Consider the following 20,644-nt stretch of genomic DNA (forward strand, 5'->3'; position numbering starts at 1 on the left):
ATTCAGGCTGACCCTGAGCTCACTTTGTAGCCCGGGCTGGCCTTGAACATGCAACAATCCTCCTGCCTCAGCCTCCTGAGTGCTGGGATTACAGGCGTGCACCACCAAGCATGGCTTAACTCTAGATGTTGACAGCCCTCGAATGCCAGCTTGACCCAGAACCTTCCTTTGCACTGTGGAGAGTGTGTGTATGTGTGTGTGTGTGTGTGACAGACACACAGACACTAACTCTGGGGAAGCTAGTTAGGAAAAAGGGGAAGTGCAAGAGGAAAGGAGGGCATGAAAATGCAGGTATTGTGTCTAGAACTGAACACAGCTTCCAGAGGGCACCTGATGAATCCTCAGCAAAAGTGCATTAAGCTGCATTAGGCCTTGAAAAGTCATAGGGAAGAGGCCCTGTGCCTGGGGGAGAAAGGATGAGGAACTTCTCTGTTGGTGGCTCCAATCTCATTTGTGTCACCTGGCCCCTCTGGGCAGCACCTGCAGAAGCCAGCATGCCCATGGGGCCTCAGGCGGAGGCACTTCAGCTCTTTTGCTGAAGGAACAAAAGAGCCTATGCCAAAGTTGACTCTCACCTAGGAGAGGCTGACATCATAGGGAAAAAAGTGCCCAGGACTTTATGCTCACAGGACAGGGACACACACTGCTGCTTGGCCACTCTGGTTGGGAGCCAAGGCCAGAGGACAGATGGTGCTGAGCAGATCCAGGGTCACCCCAAACTTAACTAAATTCATCACATTCTGTTTCACTGGTGTAAAGAACAACCCAAGCTGCTGTCCCTGGGATAACCCTGGCTTGCTCCCACTGAGGTACTGCTCCTTCTTTCAGAAGCCAGACTCCCAGACAGAACACAGCTGAGCAGAAAAGGGCAAGAGAGGGGCCAGGCCTTTAGCTCAGTGGTGCACTGCCTGCCTGGCAAGCATGAAGTCCTGAGTTCGATTCCTGATACCCCGCCTCCCCGCCAAGAAAAGGGCAAAAGAGCGAGGCATGGTAGTACAGGCTTGTAATCTCAGTGCTTGGGCAACTGAGGCACAAGGATTGCTGCAAGTTCACAGGACTATACTACATAGCGAGACCCTGTATCAAAAAAAAAAAGAAAAGGAGAGGAGGCCAAGAGCAGGCCCTAGGCATCACTGCAAGTCTCAGAACAAAGCACACTGACAATAAGATTTCAGTCACTTCCCCAGCATTTTATTTTGGTCTCAAAACTCTAAGGAAGCTGCCCCCAGGATGACCTTCAGACAAGCCTTACCACTGTTATGAAAGGTTGTGTACCTGTCAGGGAATGAGCAGCATGAGGAGTGGGACCTTCAGATAAAAACTGCCTGAGCTTTTCCTATGGAGACTAAGCACAGTGCAGGCCTCATTCTAGGCAGGCGCTTTTGCCGCTGAGCTAAATCCCCAGCCCCCAGGCCTCATTCTAGAAGCAACAGCACAGAGCCATTGAGACCACAGTGCTGAGTGCATCCCCAGCTACACAGTGGCCTGACCTCAAGGAGAAGGCACAGGGAACCCCAACCATGCCCTCTATCTTTCTTTGGGGGGAATTAGGTCCCTGTTATGGAGCTGAGGCAGGAGGGCACATGCTGACTGGCAAGTGGCAGCATGACTGGTCCTGCCTCTATCACCTGCAGTCCATGGAGCCTCACGTGAGGTGGAGGCCATAGAATTCTTTCAGTGGGCACCTCCATTTCTACTGTATTCTGCCTGAGGGGAGGGGTCTGTGAGCAGTGTCCTGGGAACTGTCCTGCTGAGACACAACAGGCTCTGGGGTTCAGATGCACTTTAATCAGTGTCCCACCCCTCTCCAGACCGAGGGGGTGGGGTGCCCTCCTTTAATCACAGGAGCCATCCTTCCAGCCGTCACGCCAGCGTTCATCCACCTGTGAGCAGTCAAAGTCGGGCTTGCCCAGCTTTCGGTTCACCTCGTTGTGCAGACGGCATAGCCACTGGGTGAAGGATGCCCGAGTTCGAGTGTCTGGCTGGTTCCTGCCTATCCTGTGTGTAGGGAGCACAAGAAAGATGGTGGAAGAAAGCAGTGGCCATGCTGTCCCTGCCAGCTCCTGGGGAGGGAGCTGGGTGCTGCAGTGAGCCATACCTGGCTGTGCCCTCCTGCTCTAAGGTTCAGGAATTCCAAGAACAGAGCTGACCCTGTGGTTTCCTGGGCTGCTTCACACATTCACTTGGGGAGCGTGGCAAACCCTGACAAATGCCCAGGGCAAGACATTAAATAAAGCACAGGCATTAACTTTACGACCTTGTAACAATCAGGAGGCCTCAGCTCAGTGTCTCTGAAAGAAAGGCAGACTGCAGAGGGATAGGGCCATGCACAACCACGTAACTGTAAACAGTACCTGAAGCCTGGTGCGCCAGTTCAGCAAAAAACCTCATTCTAGTTGCCCAGGCTTTAAACTTAATTGTCAGCTCTACTGCACATTTAACTGCAAAGCACTTATGAGGGAACAGGCTTGAACCTTGGATGCCTTGAGGAAGAGGCTCTGGGGAGGAAAGCAGTATGTTCCCAAGGTCTTAAAACCAGCAGTCCAGCTCTGTAAGTTAGGCAAAGTGTAGTCCTAGCTAACCTGTCTAAGGCCTCCATGAGTGCAAAGCAAGGCACCTATCAGGGAAGCCCTTTCTGGAAGTGTGACTACTGCCAAAGCCCAGCAGCACCCAGGGGAGGGAGAAAACTCATGTAACCCACCCTCTCCCAGACGGCAGTCCCTGCTCCTAGGCAATCTTCTGCCATCTCTGCATCCATTTTGCTAGGCTCTCTGTGGTATCAGTCAAGAGACCTTTCAGTAAGGTTCTGTCGCCTGCAGACAGTGGTCACAGCTTACCTCTCCCTTATGTCTTCAGCACACTCCTCACACGGGTAAAACTTGGAAAATAAATGTATGAATTGGGCCATGTCTTGCTGCTGTTCTGGGGTGGGATGCTCCGGGTAGTAGGCGGCCAGGGTGTGAAGCAGAGCCCAGCTGTGGCGGCCCAGTTCCTCGCGATCCTGGGGACAATCCTCCCTAAACTTCCTGTCCCGCTGCAGAAGTAGGGCCGACTAAGGGTCAGTTCATTCTCCCCGCAACCAGAGACCCACAAATATTCCCCTTCGATGTGGCTCAGGGTACAGCACTTGCTTAGCATGCCTCGCGCCACCGCTTCGAACCCCAGCATCTCAAAAAAAAAAGGTTCCCATTTTCAGCCCTGGCCGGAACCCTGACTACGGAAAAGTTCTCAAGGAATCCGGCCCTAGAGCGGCCGAAAGCTCAAAGTTCAGGCCGCGGCGTGGGGGAAGGGCAGGGGCAGGGGCAGAGTTTAGGCACAGCCGACCCCGGGGGCGTGGGCCCATAGGATGCCTGCACAGGGCTCCCGGGAACAAGGCCTAAGGCCGAGAGCCGGGGCTTAGAGGTCGCGCGGGGCACCTGCACCTTCTGCTGGGTCCTCATCCACGTCTTGAAGTCTACGCAGGCACGGCAGGGCCGCTTATGCGAGGCGTCCTGGGTGCCCGTCGCCTCCGGGGCAGGCGCCTGGCCCGGAGTCGGGGGCGGAACGACGGTCTCCTTGCGCCGCGCGCCGCGGCCCCGCGCATCTGTCGCCAGGTCGTCAGTCACGTCAGATCGCGTGCCACCAGGGAGGAAGGAAAAGAGGCTGCTGCGGAAAAAGCTCGCGTGCTCGCCGGCCGCCGCCATCTTGCCCGCGCACAGCCTGCCGGGCCAGGATAACTTCTAGCGGGGCCGCCGGGTTGGCCTCCAGGCCAGCGCGCGCACCACTGCTCCTGCGCGCCCACAGGAACCGAGGCTCGAGGCGGGGCTCAGAGGCGAGGCGGAGCCCAAAGCCGGGCTGCTAGGCAAGGCACGGAGGGAGTCCGGGTGGAGCCGGCGGCCTGGCTGGGGGACCTGGTCAAGGCGACGCCAGGCCTTCTGAACCTCGTTCCCGGAACCGGGCTTCTTGGCGTTCGCCGTCCATTTCGGCGCCCGCGTTTCCCCCAGTAAAAGATCAGCGTATTGTGGAAATAGCGCCGCAGCCGCGTTGAGCTCCCGGGCTGAGGCCCAGGCGGGGTCAGGGATGCGGTCCGCGACACCCCCATCGCTCCTCTCGAGTGATGGAGCTCTGTGCCCTCAACTGAGCCACACACCCACCTAGCTGCTGCTGGCGCCATGGCAACGCGGGGCGCAGCTTTACCGCACAGTGGTCGGAAGGCGCTAGGTGGTGGCGCACGCCTGTAATCCCAGCTCTCAGGAGGCTGAGGCAGGAGGATCGTTGTTCCAGGCCAGCCTGGGCTACAAAGTGAGCTCAAGGCTAGCCTGAACTGCACAGCGAGACCTTGTCTCAAAAAGACAAAAAAAAAAAAAAAAAAAAGGAAGGCGCTAGGGCCCAGGAGCTGTGGGCCGTGCACTTTGGGAACGCGGGTCGGCCTGCAGTTGCTGAAGAGAGGAGCGTTCCCAGCTATCTCATATCTTAAATAAAAGATGATGATGATGATATTATTATTATCATTATTAATTATTTTGAGACAGGGTCGTGCCATATAGTTCAGACTGGCCTGAAATCCCCGTGTAGCCCAGGCTGGCTTCAAATTCTCAGAGATCCTCTTCAGTTTCCCAAGTGCAGGGATTACCCGGCCACTACAGCCAGCCAATACTATTGTTTTTATTGTTGTTTTAGCAGTACTGGGGATTGAACCCATGGCCTCCCCAACCTGTTTTTTATTTTTTGAGGTGGTGTGGTCTCAATTAATCGCTAAATTGCCTGAGCTGGGCTCAAATTTGTAATCCTCCTGCTGCCTTAGCTTTCCACAATGGTGGGATTACAGCACCCACCATCATACCCGGCTGGATAAGGATATTTGTTTTTGAGACAGGGTCTCCCTATGCAGTTCAAGCTGGCCTTGAACTATGTAGCCCAGGCTGGCCTCAAACTCACAGCAATCTTCATGCCTCAGCCTCCCGAGTGCTGGGATTACAAACCAGTGACGGGGTTACAGACATGTAGCACCATGGCTACCCTAGGGGTAAAGGATTATTAAACCCACCTAGATAGTGACCTCCAAGATACCTCTACCTCCACATATTCATTCATTTTACAAAAATTGGTGTAATACATAACTCTGTCCCAAGCACTACTCCAGGTACTGGGCAGGACCAGGAACAAATATCCATCAATTACCTCCTTAATTCATAGTCCAATTAGTGATGAGGATAAGAAAAAAGCATCCCAGTACTCTGAAGGGGTTTTTTTTTGGTACCGGGAATTGAACTCACAACCTCACACTTGCCAAGTAGGTGTTGTACCACTGAGCTATATCCCAAGCCTCTGAGGGTTAAGGCAGGAGGATTGTTACTTTGAGGCCAGCCTAGACTACACAGTGAATTCAAGGCCAGCCTTCACTACAAAATGAGACCCTGTCTCAAACAAACAAAAATAAATCAAAAACCAACAAATCAAACAAGACAGAAAAACTAGAGAATCATACTAATAAATGTTCACTTACAAACTGTGGTTGGTCCACATACAAGGTGCAGAAAATACAAAAGGGCTTCTTGAAGAGGAACACATTAGGCAGAGGCTTAAAGGTATAGAGGTCAGCTAAGGAGCCCCTTCAAAATCAAGCCTAAGATGAGAAGGTCTTGACATTTTGCAGGAGCAAAAAGGCCAATAGGGCAGGATTCTGGGGAGGAGGTGGGAGGGAAAGATACAGAGTTGGCCAGGGTCCCACCAAGGACCTTGTCAGCTGCCATGGAGACTGGGATTTGTTCTAACAGCAGTGGAAAGGTACTGGACAGTTTTGGGCAGGATTACCTTGATCTGATGCCTTTGTTTTTTTTTTCCTTGGGCACTGGGGGATTGAATTTAAGAGTGCTGTACCTGAGCTACATCCCCAGCCCTTTTTCATTTTGAGCCAGAATCTCATTGAATTGCCCAAGTAGGAATCAAACTTGTGATCCTACTGCCTCAGCCTCCAGAGTGCTAGGATTATAGGTGTGTGCCACCATGCCCATTTGTTGTGGTGTTTTGAGACACGATCTCACTGTGTAGTTCAGGCTGGCCTTGAACCCACTAAATAGGTCAGGTTTGCTTTGAATTCACAGTGATCCTCCCACTTCAGCCTCCCTCCCAAATGTTGGGATTGCAGGCCTATGGCCTCATGCCTGGTCTGTTGTAGTTTTTTGTGTGAGAGAAGGTAAGGATGATGGAGAGAAAAACGTGGAAAAATCCAGGTTTGGTGGGGGTTGTCAGTTGGAGAGGCCTCAGATTCCTTGTAGCTCTCTGTCTGTGCCTGGCTTTCTCCGTTTTTTTCCTCCTATCTTCCAAGGTGTCTATGAAGAATCTGTGTATAGGAACAAATCATGCTGGGCATGGTGGCATATACCTATAGTCTCAGCATTCAGGAGGCTGAGGCAGGAGGATCACCACAAATTTCACAAGTTTTTTTTGGGAGGGTACTGGGAATCGAACTCAGGACCTTGTGCTTGCCAGGCTGGCGCTTGTGCCGCTGAGCTATATCCCTGGCCCCTCACCACAAATTTGAGGCTAGCCTGGGGTACATAGTGAGTTCCAGGCCAGCCTAAACTATACACCAAGCCCCTGCTTAAAAAAAGACATGCAGGGGATTTAGCTCAGTGGCACAGTGCCTGCCTGGCAAGCGCAAGGTCATGAGTTCGATTCCCAGTACTGGAAAAAAAAAAAAAAAAAAGAACCACTTGCTAAAGACAGAAGGTGCTAGCAGATGGAAGAAGCAGACAGTTCCAAGATTGCCTAAAGTGCACTATCTACAGACCCAAACATATCTTGGGTGCAGCAGACAGGATTGCTACTCCGAGGCAAAATAAACAGGTTTATGTGCTAAGCTACACAAAGGTCACTGAAGGCCAATTAGAATGTACCTGGACTTTCTCAGAAACTATGTTAAGTGTCAGTTCTGAGACATTCCGGGTGTTACTGCCTGGCCGAAACCTTTGGCTGACCATCGTCATGACATCATTTATCCTCTAAAGTTTGTTTGTGCCAGTATTTCCTGGTAGGCCAGATGAGGGTGAAGTCAATGACTGTAGTAATTTCAAACTAGATCCCTACACAGGATCCCTACAAGGTCTGTCCAGCCCTGGACCCCAACAGGCCAGCAGGGCCCTCAGCTGAAGTTGGGAGGGGAAGGTGACAGTTGTGCTGAAGGCACCCTGGCATTCACCTGTGTCAACAGGTGTTCACTGCCTGGGCCAAGAACAGGGAGGGTTTCAGGACTTCAGAAAGAGCTACTAGTATGGCACACAAAGGCCCTTTATTAAGGCCAAGACAGTTTCCTGGAATGGTGCCCCAAATGTTTACCACTTCAGAGGGCGTGGAGCAGGGGAATTCTCTCAGCCGCTTTTTAGGGCCAACAGCTCTGTTTCTGATTCTATGGGGCTTCATGCCTTTGTCATATGGAACCAATGACTCAGTGCAAGTCCTTTCTCTGTCTTCACTATGTAGCCCAGGCTGGCCTCAAACTCACAGTGATCCTCCTGCCTCAGCCTCCCAAGTGCTGGGATTACAGGCATGCTCCACTACGCCTGACTAAGAGGATGTCTTAATGTCTCCAAGTCAAAAAAGGGGAAATTTATATTAGATAATTACTTTGAGCTTCCCCCCCCTACTGTTCTAAGGATTATTGAGCCCTATACTCACACATACAAGGCAAATGCTTTACCACTGAGCAGTTAGGATTGCCACACCCTAAAGGTGGTGGCCTCAGCACCAGGAAGGATCACTGTGCATCAGGGTTGGCTAGAGCTCTGGAAATCTCCACTACAAGGAAGCAGCCCAGAGAGGTGGGGCACCCAGGTGAGCCCTCTGCCCAGGTATTACAGGGCCTCTTCCTCCCATGATGGGCAGTAGGTCTGGTCTGACTGAGGAGGTTATGCAGTAAGTGGTGATAAACCATGGGCTCGGAGGTGGCTCTCTGAATAGTCCTAGTGACTACCTCTTCAAACTCCAAGTGCTAGTGGCCAAAAGATAGACCCTGTTACTCAAGCCCCAAGTCTCACCAGTCCAAGGGATCCTTAGGGGGATCTTGTCAGGTCCATTCCTTCCCCAATTCAGCCAGAAAAAACTCAAAAGTATCTGGGCAAGCAGGGTGGCACACACTTATAATCCCAACTATTTGGGAGGCTGAGGCAAAAGGATGCAAATTCATGGTGGTCTTGGCAATTTATTGAGACCGTGTCTCAAAATTAAAAAGCAGTTGGGCAAGTAGCTCAGTGGTAGAGCATTTGCCTTACATGTGTGAGTGGAGGCGTCAATCATTAGGACAGTAGAAAAACAAAAACCTAAGGAAAAAAAAAACCCTCAAAATATTTTACACAAATTTCCCCCTTTACTTGCAGAAATTGAGACCCTCCCACATTAGGATAAAACCAGAAAAAGCGCTTGCACTGTCATTGGTTCTAGGTGACAAAGGGACAGAGGTCCACGGAATTCAGAGATAGAGCTGCTGGGCCTAAAAAATCACAGGGGGTGGTGTGGAGACAGGGAGAAGGAACAGAAGAGGAAGAGAGAGAGAAAAATAGGGATTCATACTGGGTGAGTCCTGGCAGGAGGCTGCACCAGGAGGGTGGGGACTCCTAAGGGGAGGGGTGCAGCAGCACTTTGAAGAGCCTTCCTTCTCGCTCTTCCGAAGGTCACACTCTGTATGGAGGGACCCAGATGGCAGCCCCAGCCTTTGTAGAGCCCTGCTAGATTCAAGACTGCCTTGCACACTTCCAGGGCCGGCAGCTCATCCCTCCTTCCGTCTCCACCTTAGGCTCCCCCTAAAACCTGGCGTTCCTGTGACTGAATCCCCTAGATCTTGGGCTTAGGCGACTTCCAGGAAACTTTGAAGGACCAGGGGGCGTGGTAACTCTGCCCGGACTCAGGTTGGGGCACGGGAGGGGAATTCCACTCAGGCTAGTCTTCCGGGTAATTGCTCAGAGCCCCCTTGGGGACTGGCAGGTGGCAAAACCTCTGCCACTCCCCAACACTCCAGAATCACAAGCAACAGAGGCTGCAGTGATGGCAAGTTCCAGGTACCCGGTGTCAATAGCAGCGGCAGCCCTGGTTCAGATGGATCGGCTTCAGGTAAGATGGGACAGGATCTCTGCTGGCCCGGACAGGGTGTCCTATCCAGCCTCTCCAGAGACCCCAACCTTTCCTCATGCAGATGTTCGCCTTCTCCGTACACTGGTCAGATGGCAGTGACACCTTTGTGAGCAGAAGCTGGGATGAGTTCAGGCAGCTCCAGGCAAGTGACCCTGGGGCCACACAAAATGAGACATCTAACTCTGGCCAGGGGGCTGCCCTTTCTACCTAAGGACTTTCAGCCCCTTTGACCTCCTCTCCCTAGATGTACACTGGGTTCTCAGAGACCAACATCCCACTCTCTCCATTAGAAAACCCTCAAGGAGACCTTTCCAGTGGAGGCGGGCCTGCTGCGGAGATCTCACCGCCTTCTCCCCAGGCTTCCAGGTCAGACTGCCAGGGTCCCAGAGGGTGTGGGGAAGGCAAAGCCTGAAGTGGGGTTTGCCAGCTCCTATAATGCGTCTTTGTTGTACCTGCAGACGCACCATTGCTTTCCCGCGGAGGACGCCTGGGCCGCGGACTGGTGCGCCTGAGGCTGCTGGAGACCTACGTGCAGGCATTGCTAGCTACTGCGGACCGCGTGTCGCAGAGCCTAGTGCTCATAGGTTTCTTTGAGCCACAAGCTCGGGACCTGGAATCTGCACTGCCTCCCAACAGGTGCCTTACCACCCCTTCCCCAGCCTATGGAGGTATTATAGAGGCCATGATTGGGCCAACTCATGGGGGTGGTAGGCCCATCCTCATCCTCCCCACCCACTTGTCCTCCTCAGCATGGTGATCCTGCCTGCCCCAGAGAAGCCCTCACCCCGCCCTGTGGACAGCCTTGATATCCACACCCTGGAGGTTCAGAGCCTCTGTTGTGTGCAGCCTTTCCACACCCAGGACACACAGGGCAGGCCCTTCCACACGAAGGCCCAAGAAAGCCTGAATGTGCTGCTTCGACACCCCTCAGGTAGGGCTGACAGGGACCTGAGGACTTGCCCTTCTGTCCCCTGGACTGGGGCTGGCCTCAGGACCCAAACCCCTCCCTTGCTTAATGCATAGGCTGGTGGCTAGTGGAGAACAAAGACCAGCAGAAGGCCTGGTTTCCAGCTCCTTATCTGGAGGCAGCAGCCCGGGAGGGAGACCTGACACAGGGAAACAGCGGTATGACTAGCTTCCACTCCCAGGCCCCTGGATAGGGAGGGAGGCAGCTGCTTATGCTTGATGCTCACAGCTGCAGTGAAGCCGAGTGGGTTATATAGTGACCCTGGGTACCAGGGGAAGCTAGCTCGGAAAAGGTTAGAGCCCCTAGCCTCTTGCTGTACCACCCTGACCCACAAAAATTCACTCCCAGGGACCCAGTTCTGCACTTCCCGAGCCTACAAGGGCACCCGTGCTGATGAACTGTCGGTGCCAGCGGGGGCACGCGTGCAGGTCCTGGAAACTTCAGACCGGGGATGGTGGCTGTGCAGGTATGTGAGGGTGGGGCCTTGGCAGACCCGACCTGTAGTGTAGGAGTAGGGGAGGGGCCGTCTCTGACCAAGTCCATACTCTTCAGGTACTGTGACCAGGCTGGTCTGCTCCCCTCAGTGCTGCTGCAACCTGAAGGGCTGGGTGCATTCCTGAGTGGGCCAGCCACCCTTGGTAGGGAGGACAGGGAGAAGAACAAGACTACCACTGGTCCACCTCCTGTCCCTGCCCGCCCTCCACTGAGTGCCATCCAGAGTCGCTGCTGCACCATCACACGAAGGGCACTGGCGCGGGACTGAGGGCCTCAGAAGCCTTCTTGAAGCTGGCTGTGCACCCCAAGCCCACGCCAAGCAGAATGCCCAGGATCCAGATCCCTGGGATAACGGATAGCTGCATCATCCCCACAGCTGGGAGAGGAATGGATGAGGGTGGGAGGAAGGGGAGTTCCTATTTCCATTGAGTAAAACTTCTGGAAGACTCCACTTGGTCTCACTGTGCTGAAGGCAGGGCCCACGTGGAACCTCAGCCAGGCTGGGGTGATCTGCATTGAGACCATCAGGTGCCAAGGTACATCCTGGTTGATGAAGGCTGTGGCTTCACAACAGTGGTAGGGACCTGGGGAAGACAGCCCAGACCCACTGTGGATAGGAAAAGTATGATTTTATGTGTCTCAGAGAGCTGGGGGGGCAGCAGGGAGTGGGGACAGCTTCATGTTGTGCCATAGGAAGTCCAAGAAGGTGGCTGCCTGCAGTGTCCGGCTCAGCCTCTGAAAATGCCGCTCTGCAGAGGACAGAGGGAGGTCAGGTAGTGCATGTGCCCACCAGGCTGCTCCTCTACCCAGGCTGTGCCTACATACCAGTGTAGGGCAGCAGGGCCTCAAGTGCAGCCCGCACACCCTCATAGGCCAGAAGCTCCTCAGGGGCCTCATGTTGCAGCAGCACATTCAGCACTGCCTGTGCTTCGTGGCAGTGCCGGGAGTTGGTGTTCCATGTGACACAGAAACGCAGGAGGGCCTCTGAGGGCAATAGGGACAGTCACTCTGCCTGCCAAGCAGCTCCATCCTCCCCCTGCCCACCAGGCCACCCCTGCTGACTGGCTTCTGCCCACATGCCCAGGACCTTTCTGGTCTCGCCGCAGTCGGAGCACGGTGGCTTCTAGCTTCTCACAGGCCTCTGGGTCCTTCCGAATGGCTATAGGAGGAGGCAAGTCTAAGCCCCAGGAAGGGGTTCAATGGTCCCGAGTCTGCCCCAGCCCTAACCTGCCCCCGGTGGCAAGTACTGACCCTGGATAACTGTCAGCACTGTGTGGGGCCGATCCAGGGAGATGGCCAGGCCTAGTGCCCGCAGGTATCGCTTTTCATGGAGCAGGTTGTCCAGTTCTTGCTGCCTGGCAGTGGGAAGGGGAGGATAGGGGCCACTTGAACTGTGACTGGGGCTGAAGGTAGAGTCAGGAGGCCTGCACCTCACACCCATTGGTATGAGCTCAGCCCACAGCCTCAGTGTCCCTATAGCATAAAGCAGAGGTATACAGACATGCCTTTGTGCATGGGGGCGCTACGGCAGAGCCCGTGCTTACTTGACCACCTGCTCCTCCCGCTTGGCCTGCTCCTCTGCCTGTTCTGCTTCAGTCACATCCTGGGATTAGAATGGGGTTAGACAGGTATCCCTATTCCTTGCCCTGCCCACGCCTCTCCTCAGGGCCCACAACCTTCCAGAGAATGACTCGGGAGTCGCTGGCACCAGTGAGGGCATGGTCGTCCATCTGGTTGCAGTGTAATCCCCAGACCTTGTCCTCATGGGCGTCCAGGGTCCGCACACACTCGTTGTTTTTGATCGTCCAAAGCTTCAGGAGCCCATCTGAGCCACTGGGTTTGGGATGCAGGAGACCTCAGTGGGAAGGGCCTGTTCCCCACCCCATCCTCACCCCCACCCAGCCCTTAGCCCACTCACCTGGACAGTAGCTGTGTGCCACGGCTCACAAAGGCCACCTTCAGCACAGAAGCGTCGTGCCCCTCAAATGTCTGTGAGGGTGGGAACATGAGATGTCACCTGGTGAGATGTCACCAGGAAGGCCTGGAGCAGAGGAGATGCTGCTTACCTTGAGGCAGCTTAAATCCTGCAGTGACCAGAGCTTGATAGTGCCATCAGCTGAGGCTGTGGCCAGCACCTGATCCATGGGTGAGAACTGAACACACCAGAGGCCACGTCGGTGGCCTGAGAAAACTCCCACCAGCTGGCACTGTGGTAGGGCCCAGAGTTTGGCAGTGCGGTCCTGTGAGCCTGTGGCCAACAGCTTGTCATTGGGAGCAACAGCCACACTGTTGATGTCCTGGTGACGTGAAAAGGTGGTAACTCAGACCACCACCCCAGCAAGGGCTTGGCCACCCCCACCCCAGGGGCCATATATGGTCACCTTGTCATGACAGCGCTGGGTAGCCTGGGCCTGCAGAAGGATGGGGTCGCTGTCTGGGGCCATGCTCTTGGACAGCAGGGCTTCCGGGAGGGGCCACAATTTCACGGTGCAGTCCTGGCTGCCCGTCACCAGAAAGGATTCCTTCAGCCTGCACCCCAGTAGGAAAGAGGATTCTGCTGAGGGCTAGATAGCACCGTCAGTATAACACAGGAATGGCATCATGGACCATGGTCCAGACCAGTGGGACTGCCCAAGGATGCAAATTGGCTCTGGTCCTCTGAATGTCCACCTACTCTCAGTGTCCCATACCCAACAACTTGGTACCCCCAGGGGACCCGAGCCCTAGCATGGGTTGTCTTTTCCTAGTGGGCCTTGTTCAGTGCCATCCTCTCCACTGTGATGCCCTCCCCATTTTGTCCACACAAGGCTACTTCCAAAGAATTCCCTCAGGACACCTGGGCTGTTTGGGCTCATTTGCTCTTCCACATCCCTTGGCTAGAGCCTCAAAGAAAAAGGCCAAAGCTGTAATCTCTTCCTCCCACCTGTGAGCTGGAACCCCACCAGAAGGCTTAGGTTTCCACCTTTTCTACACCTCTGAATCCAGCTGTGGCCCCACTACCTGGAGCAGCAGATGGTGCCCACACTGTGTGTGTGTCCAGAACCCTGAGCCACACAGGACACCTGGCCAGCCTTGTTCATTCTCCAGATGCGAATGCTCTGATCCTGGAGACAAGAGGAGTTGAGGAGAGAGATTGGACTGTGGTCCTTTGCCTTCATTTTCTCTCCCAGAGGGCCTATACCTCCACACCTTTGGGGAGACTGACCTTGGCACAGCTGGCAAAGAGCCACCCCTTCCGAAACACATCCAGGGCCAGGACAATGTCTATGAAAGAGAAAGAAGTACTCAGAGGTCAAGTATGGTAAGGTAACAGGAGGTAGGCAACAATCAAACCCAGAATGGGGTTCTAGGGTATCAGTGGGCTTCACTTGCCTGTATGGCCATGGAGGATCTGGCAAGCTGATGTCTGTAGCTCAAAAACTTTCAGGCAGGGGCTATTGGAGGCCACAACGATGTGGGAATCCTTGGGTCCAAGGAACCGGACATCCAAAACCTCCTCGCTGTAGCCTGCAAACTGGGAAGGTCAAGAAGGCCATGAGCCACGTCCTTTATGAGTGGAAGGCTGGTCCCTTCAGCTTGGGCTGGGCAGGGGCATGTGTTCACCTGTTTCTGCAGCTGTAGGGAGCACGCTTCATAGAGTAGCAGGTTGTGATCAGCGGTGACACTGAGGAGCAGGTTAGCAGTGCGGACCAGGGAACAGTGGGTCAGCTCTCGCCCTGGGCCTGGCAGCTGTGGCTGGGTATACACACATTGCCCAGAAGCTGCTTCCCACACACGCAGTATACCTGTATGGAGACAGGGCTGCTGGGACTCACAGACTCATAGGCCTACCCTAAATCCTGTGGCCTGCTCGTGGTCAGCCCCACATACCTTGGTCACCAGCTGTCAGGAAATGCAGGCCTGAGTTCTTCACGCCCAGCATAGCAGCTGGCTCCTCAGGTAGCAGCACAGCGGCCTCCACACTCTAAGGGGGTTCAGAGGCTGCAGCTAGCTATTCCCCACTCCTCCCCCAGCCGGCCTCACTGGCCCTGCCCCAAAGTTGCCTGTACCTCAAACACTGGCACAGTCTTTGTGGCCTGGTGGCTCTGAAGGTCCCAGACAATGCAGATCTTGTCACGACCGGAGCTGGGCAAAAACAGCCACCTCAGTCCTGGAGTCTCAGCCTTGGCACCCAGTGAGATTTTCCCTGTCTCCCGAGGCCTGCATGCCCTTGCCTGTCACCCACCTCAGCATGCTGTGGCCATCGGCACTGAAGGCCAGGGATGTGACGGCACTATAGTGGGCAGTCAGCAGGGCCAGGCACGAACGGTCCTGCAGTGACCACACGCGAATGGCAGAATCTGCAGCTGAGGAGAAGAGCAGCAGGCGCGTGGGGTCCGGGTGGAAGGCCACCAAACTGCAGGTAGGCAGGGAATGTGTGAGCTGTGCCATCCAAGGGCAGTGCCTTTGCTCCCCACCCTCTTCTGCCCCCACTCACTGCACGACACCAGGTGAGCCCCGGAAGTGGTGTGTTCCGTAGTGCCGAACGACATCCCAGACACGCACAGCCCCATCACAGCCACCTGCAGGAACATGCTTGACGTGAGGGAGTGGATATGTCCAAAGCCCCTGCCCCACCCTTTTCAGTTCCCCTGCCCAGCTGGGGCCCTACCTGTGGCTAGCAGTGTGGACGTGGGGTCGAAGGCCATGGTGGCCACAGGGGCTGTGTGTATTGCTTTCCACAGACGGGTAACATGACCTTCTCGCCAAGCCCACTGAGCCAACAGCAGTGCTCGACTGGCTGTCACCAGCACCTGATGGAAGGTGCAGGTCAGCCTAAGGGTGAGGTACCCTCCTGTCTCAATGTGGGAGAAAACTATCAGAGATCACCTTCTGCCCCTGCCCCACGTACCTCATCGTCAGGACTGAGATCAAAGGCAGTGATATCTTCTTGGTCCTCCTAAAGGAAAGAACAGGAACATAGTGCCATGACAACCGGCTGCCCTTTCTATTAGGCCCCTCACCCTTGCTTACCCCATCCTCACCTGCTCCAGGCTCTGTAGCACAGTCCCGGAGGCCACATCTAGGACGTTGACTCTGGTACCACAGACGCAGAAGAGGTGCTGGCCTGTCTGGTCGAGCTAGGGATGCAAAGTCTCACATAAGGAAATACTAGGCAGCACTATACAGACCCTGCCTTCCCTCCCACCCTGGTCACCTTCAAGGATGGTACCTGTGCTTTCCCGCCCTTGTAGAAAGGCTCGATCTTGCGCTCCACAGCATAGCTGGGAAGAGAACAAAGGAGTAAATGATCACCCACTGTCTCTCCTGGTACTTCCTAATGCTGGGATGAGTGCTGTCCCAGAGGTGAACTCAACAAGCCCTTGCCCTTGCACAGTTCCAGGACAGCAGTAAGCAATCCAGAGGGACAAGTAACAAACTTTATGGGTGGGTGGCACTACAGTTCTCTCATGTTACAAAGAGGTTGACACCCTGGGCCGGTGGGTGATCTTCATGGAGTTTTGCAGCAGTTAAGAGGTGGGCTTGAATCAAGCAAAGCAGCCCAAGAGCATTTTCAGACCAAAGGGCCTTGGGGGCCCCCTGCTGGCTTCGGGAGGCTATCCCTAGGTAACTGAATCTAAGGCACCATCCTCTCCAGCATCTTCTCCCCTGGGGTCCAGCACCACTCCTCTCCACCCTAGATCCCTCTAATCCTAGCTTCACTTGATACTCCTCCCCAAGCAGCTGTCATTTCTGTGACCTCACTCATGCATGTCTGCTCCTTCCCTCTCCCCCTGGTTCAGGCCACTGCAATCCCCTCCAGATGGCCACTCCAACCTCTTCACTGGGCATGCTACCTACTTTCTCAACCCTGTTGCAAGTTACCTGCAGAGCAACTGACTATCTCACCAGCCTGCTTAAAAGCCTCCTGACTCTTAACACAGCTCTGAGACTTTGCCCAGAAGGGTCTCTGTCCACCTTTCTTTGCTCTCTGAGCACACACAGAAGCCCCTTGCTCCTGCCTTGGCCCCTGTGACAAGTCTTCTATCCTCTGCCTGTGCCCTGTGTATGCTCTGGCCCTCTCTTCAGATTCCAGTGCTGGGCCAACTCTACTCCTCAGGAAGCCTGCCTGCCACACTCTCATGCCAGACAAGTCTTTAGCAGGGGTGTTGTCATCACAAGTCTCTCTTTGCTAGTGCCTGTCACAACCTAAGGTGCACAGTCGCTGATGGAAATGATTTATCCCAAGAGACTACATTACAGTTACAGGGACGGGTCTGAGTTAACTCTCAGCGCTAGTTATTCAGCACAGGCTAGGGGACTGAATAGTCAATCACAGGACTCACGGCCTCCCCGCGGACCCACCCTCTTCCTGACCTTGCTCTTCCGAGAAGTGGGCCGACAGGAGAGACTTCCTCAGGCCGCCTGCTCATACACAGGTCTTCGCCTCCTGCCACCATTCAGGACCAACCCCGACTGTGCTCCGCTCGTGCTTCTCCTTTCCCTGGGATATCTTGTTCCCACTTTGCAGAACTAAAACGGACTCCTCCTCTAGTAAAAGACACCGCGTGCACCTGGCCTACCGCCCACCCAGACAGCAGCCCTTGAGTCGGTGGCGGCTCTCCAGCTTCCTATCCCTAGGCCTCTTCCACGACCCTGCGGGCCAGGTGGTCTCCCAGACCCGAAAGGGTATCCGGCCCACCGTGGGCATCGTTCCACGCGCGCGGCGGGCGCCTTTGTTCCTCCAGCAGCGAACCCGTGCCCCTCCCCAGGTGGCCTCCACAGCCCCAATCTTACTTGGCTTTAAAGCGGCCCACTCCGGCCGCGGTTTCAGCCATATTGTTGCCAAGGTCTCTGCCCTCGGGATCCTGCACCGCCGCCGCGTGTGGGACAACAGCGTGCCACTCCAAACTCTCGGCGCTGGGAGATGACTTTAGGACTAAGCCGTGGTGTGACGTCATCAGCACCGCGCCGTAGGCGCCACCTTTGTTGTGGGTAGTGGCTACTACGTCCGGAAGCGGAATCTGGTGGAGGTGTTTCCTACCTGGAGGGTGGGATGTGGAGGGATGTCGCCCGTGATCTGGGAATTTCATGGAAGTTTAAAAAGGCCACTGGAAGGCCGGGCGTGGCGGTGCACTCCTGTAATTCCAACACTCGGGGAGGGAGTGAGTCAGGAGGATTGCTGCGAGTTCAAATCCAGGCTGGACTACAAAGTGAGCCCAAGGCCAGCCTGAAATGCATTAGTGAAACCCTGTCTCAAAAAGACAATCAATCAATCAATCAGTCAATCAATTAAAAAAAAAAAGGGCCAGTGGAATTTTTTTTTTTTGTCAGTGGAAGTATTTACTTTTGCTGTGTAGCACTCTGGGGTTTGGGAAGTGCCGCGATCGGCCAGTCAGTGAATTAAGTAGAGTCAAAGTGACAACGAATAAATCAAATCAGGTAGTTTCAAATATTCAAAGTATTCAAATATTATCTTCTGTGTGCAGAACGCTGCTTAGTCGCTTGGAAGTCTTCAGGAAACAGAAATACCTGCCCTCCTATAGCTCACTTTCCCCGGGCGTGGTGGCGCAGGCCTGCAATCCCAGCATTCGGGAGGCTGAGGCAGGAGGATCTTTGTGAGTTCAAGACCAGCCCGGGCTACAAAGTGAACTCAAGGCCATCCTGAACTGCGTAATGAGACCCTGTCTCAAAAAGAAAAAAAATAAAAAATAAAAAATAAAAAGATTCTATAGCTCACTTTCAATTGGGTGGAAGGGAGGGTGGGCAGAGGAGGAGGCAGGGAATAGGGAATATTACCCTAAATGACTAGGGCTGTGCAAACAGCTTCCCAAGAGATGAGGCAGAGGTGTAGTTCAGTATATGTGCTGCCAAAGTGAGCACAGGATATGCAATTTAGTTTTCTTTCTTTCTTATAACTGAAGGTTGAATTCAGTGTTTTTGTAGTGACTTACATCTTCTGTGGGTTTTTTTGGTTTTTTTTGAGATAGGGTCTCCCTATGTAGTGCAGGCTGACCTTGCACTCACTTTGATCCTCCCCTGCCTCAGCCTTTCAAATGCTGGAATTACAGGCATGCACCACCAGGCCTGGCAGTTTTGTGGTTTCTGAAACTGTCCTCCTGAATTGTTCGGGTGGGTTGAACCTGTAATCCTCTTACTTTAGCCTCCCAGAGTGCTGGGTTTACAAGCATATACCATCATACAAGAGGTGCAATTTTAAATGGGGTGGTGGAGTAGGCTGAACTGAGTCAGCAATACCTGAGCAACTATAGTGAAGCATGGGGAGCCCTGTGGTTTATCTGGCAATTGTGCTGATAAAGAATGTGATGGGTCCTTGATTTAGGGTCCAGATTTTTAATGTACATTGAACAAAGAATTGCAAGAATATACCCGATGGTAAAATAAAAGGCAATTACCTGTACTGAAGTTATACTTAACAGGAAAGGTGTGCTTAGGTGTACAGATTCGTGCCAGTAGAAACAAAAGGGTGAGCAGGGCATGGTGGTGCCTCCCTGTAATCCCAGCACTCAGGAGGCTGAGGCAGGAGGATCTTTGCAAGTTCGAGACCAGCCTGGGCTACAAAGTGAGCTCAAGGCCAGCCTGAACTGCATATCAGACCCTATCTCAAAAAGACAAAAAAGCTGGGTGTGGTGGCGCACCCCTAAGATCCCAGCACGTGGGAGGCTGAGGCAGGAGAATCGCTGTGAGTTCAAGGCCAGCCTGAACTGTATAGTGAAACCCTGTCTCAAAAAAGAAAAAGAAAAAAAAGAATAGGGAGAAGAAAGATAAATCAGGCTTTTGGATTTAAAAGATGTGCAGCCCAGCCAGGTGTGGTAGAGCACATCTGTAATCCCAGCACTCAGGAAACGGAGGCAGGAGGATTGCCTTGAGTTTGAGGCCAGCCTCAACTACATAGTGAGATCCTGTTTTGAAAAAAACAACAAAACAAAACAAAAAACAAGCCAGTGGCTGCAGTCCCTCTAGAGGGACTCTAAGGGCAAATGTAAGAAGGCAGGATCATTGTAAGCCACTGTGTGGGCAGCTTTTACTCTGAATTCAGAGATTTGAGCCTATAGTACCATTTACTATAATGCTGGTAAAACAGATGGGTAGGAAGGAGATTGGGAGAGGAGACAAGGAAAACGTGTACAAGGAAAGACACTTGAGGGAAAAGAGAAAAGCAAGCAAGTGGAGAATGAGAGAAAGAACTTTCCAGGAGGGGGAATAGCCAGTGCCAATGAGAGGAAACATCTTCCTGGGATAAAGCTGGGCAACTGTGGTTTAACTGTACAGCTAAACTCCCTGAAGAAAATTGATGGTTGCTGGGCATGGTGTTGCACGCCTATAATCCCAGCACTTGGCAAGCTGAGGCTGGAGGATCCTTGCAAGTGAGCTCAAGGCCAGCCTGAACTGCATAGCAAGACCCTGTCTCAAAAAGACAAAAAAAAAAAAAGAAAGGAAAAAAGAAAATTGATGGTTATGACCCTGGCCATGCACAGGTACAGCTATGAGGTAATGTCAGTGGGGCATAGCACTGCTTGAGCACTGTTTGTCAGCCCCCATCACTGCTTTGCTTCTGTAACTTCACTTCATGCTGATTCTCAACGAAAAATTGCCTCGTAGGAAAGAAACAACGCAAAAGTGGAAACAGGGCTTTGTTCTCCATCTCAGGAGGATTTGAGTGCCTGTAGAGACACCAGCAGAATAAACTGCTTTTTGATCCTAAAACACTATTTCTTGTTGGTTCTATCAGGGATCTCATGCACTTTCCTGCTTCACCAAGACCTAGTGGGAAGTAGGAAGTGGGAGTGGGAAAAGATCTTAAAAACACCATAGAAAAAGTTTACAGTGCCCTGGGGTAGCCAGGCATGGTGGCGCATGCGTGGGATCCCAGCCCTCTGGAGGCTGAGGCCGGAGGATCACCGATAGTTCAAGGCTAACCTGGGTACATAGCAAGATCTTATCTCAAAAAACCCAAAAAACCCCCAAAAAACCAAAAAAAAAAAAAAAAAGAAAAGTGCCATAGGGTGTGTTTGTGGGAAGGGAGTAAGGCCTGGGGAGGTCAGCAGGGCAAAAGAATGTGGCAGAGAGGCAAAG

General features: G+C 53.4%; 3 protein-coding genes across 6 annotated transcripts; 1 reads left to right on the forward strand and 2 right to left on the reverse strand.

Moving 5' to 3' along the window:
• Positions 1-1,169: 1,169 nt before the first annotated feature.
• Positions 1,170-3,822, reverse strand: Gfer (growth factor, augmenter of liver regeneration). Of its 2 annotated transcripts, none has more exons than XM_005391484.2 (3): positions 3,417-3,822; positions 2,838-3,034; positions 1,170-1,998 (listed from the first exon to the last, which is right to left on the reverse strand). In XM_005391484.2, the coding sequence occupies exons 1-3, from the start codon at positions 3,681-3,683 to the stop codon at positions 1,836-1,838; spliced, it is 627 nt and encodes a 208-aa protein (XP_005391541.1). In that variant the 5' UTR covers positions 3,684-3,822; the 3' UTR covers positions 1,170-1,835. The 2 variants fall into 2 exon arrangements, with proteins under 2 accessions (XP_005391541.1, XP_005391542.1); XM_005391485.2 differs by having other exon boundaries at positions 3,423-3,819.
• A 5,089-nt stretch (positions 3,823-8,911) lies between these two features.
• Positions 8,912-11,018, forward strand: Noxo1 (NADPH oxidase organizer 1). Of its 2 annotated transcripts, XM_013517664.1 has the most exons (8): positions 8,915-9,084; positions 9,167-9,247; positions 9,396-9,471; positions 9,564-9,741; positions 9,855-10,036; positions 10,129-10,230; positions 10,421-10,538; positions 10,625-11,018. In XM_013517664.1, the coding sequence occupies exons 1-8, from the start codon at positions 9,019-9,021 to the stop codon at positions 10,833-10,835; spliced, it is 1,014 nt and encodes a 337-aa protein (XP_013373118.1). In that variant the 5' UTR covers positions 8,915-9,018; the 3' UTR covers positions 10,836-11,018. The 2 variants fall into 2 exon arrangements, with proteins under 2 accessions (XP_013373119.1, XP_013373118.1); XM_013517665.1 differs by lacking the exon at positions 10,129-10,230 and having other exon boundaries at positions 8,912-9,084.
• Positions 11,019-11,175: 157 nt separating this feature from the next.
• Tbl3 (transducin (beta)-like 3) lies at positions 11,176-17,487 on the reverse strand. Of its 2 annotated transcripts, none has more exons than XM_005391487.2 (22): positions 17,345-17,487; positions 15,780-15,831; positions 15,592-15,687; positions 15,459-15,506; positions 15,219-15,360; positions 15,045-15,129; positions 14,793-14,963; positions 14,617-14,692; positions 14,438-14,531; positions 14,171-14,352; positions 13,940-14,081; positions 13,773-13,831; positions 13,568-13,671; positions 12,949-13,096; positions 12,634-12,864; positions 12,486-12,556; positions 12,244-12,400; positions 12,112-12,170; positions 11,819-11,922; positions 11,655-11,726; positions 11,393-11,551; positions 11,176-11,316 (listed from the first exon to the last, which is right to left on the reverse strand). In XM_005391487.2, the coding sequence occupies exons 1-22, from the start codon at positions 17,383-17,385 to the stop codon at positions 11,207-11,209; spliced, it is 2,403 nt and encodes an 800-aa protein (XP_005391544.1). In that variant the 5' UTR covers positions 17,386-17,487; the 3' UTR covers positions 11,176-11,206. The 2 variants fall into 2 exon arrangements, with proteins under 2 accessions (XP_005391544.1, XP_005391543.1); XM_005391486.2 differs by lacking the exon at positions 17,345-17,487 and adding an exon at positions 16,925-17,195.
• Positions 17,488-20,644: the final 3,157 nt, after the last annotated feature.

This window comes from Chinchilla lanigera, unplaced genomic scaffold, assembly GCF_000276665.1.
Source record: "Chinchilla lanigera isolate Chin_1 unplaced genomic scaffold, ChiLan1.0 scaffold00041, whole genome shotgun sequence".
NCBI classification, from domain to species: Eukaryota; Metazoa; Chordata; class Mammalia; order Rodentia; family Chinchillidae; genus Chinchilla; species Chinchilla lanigera.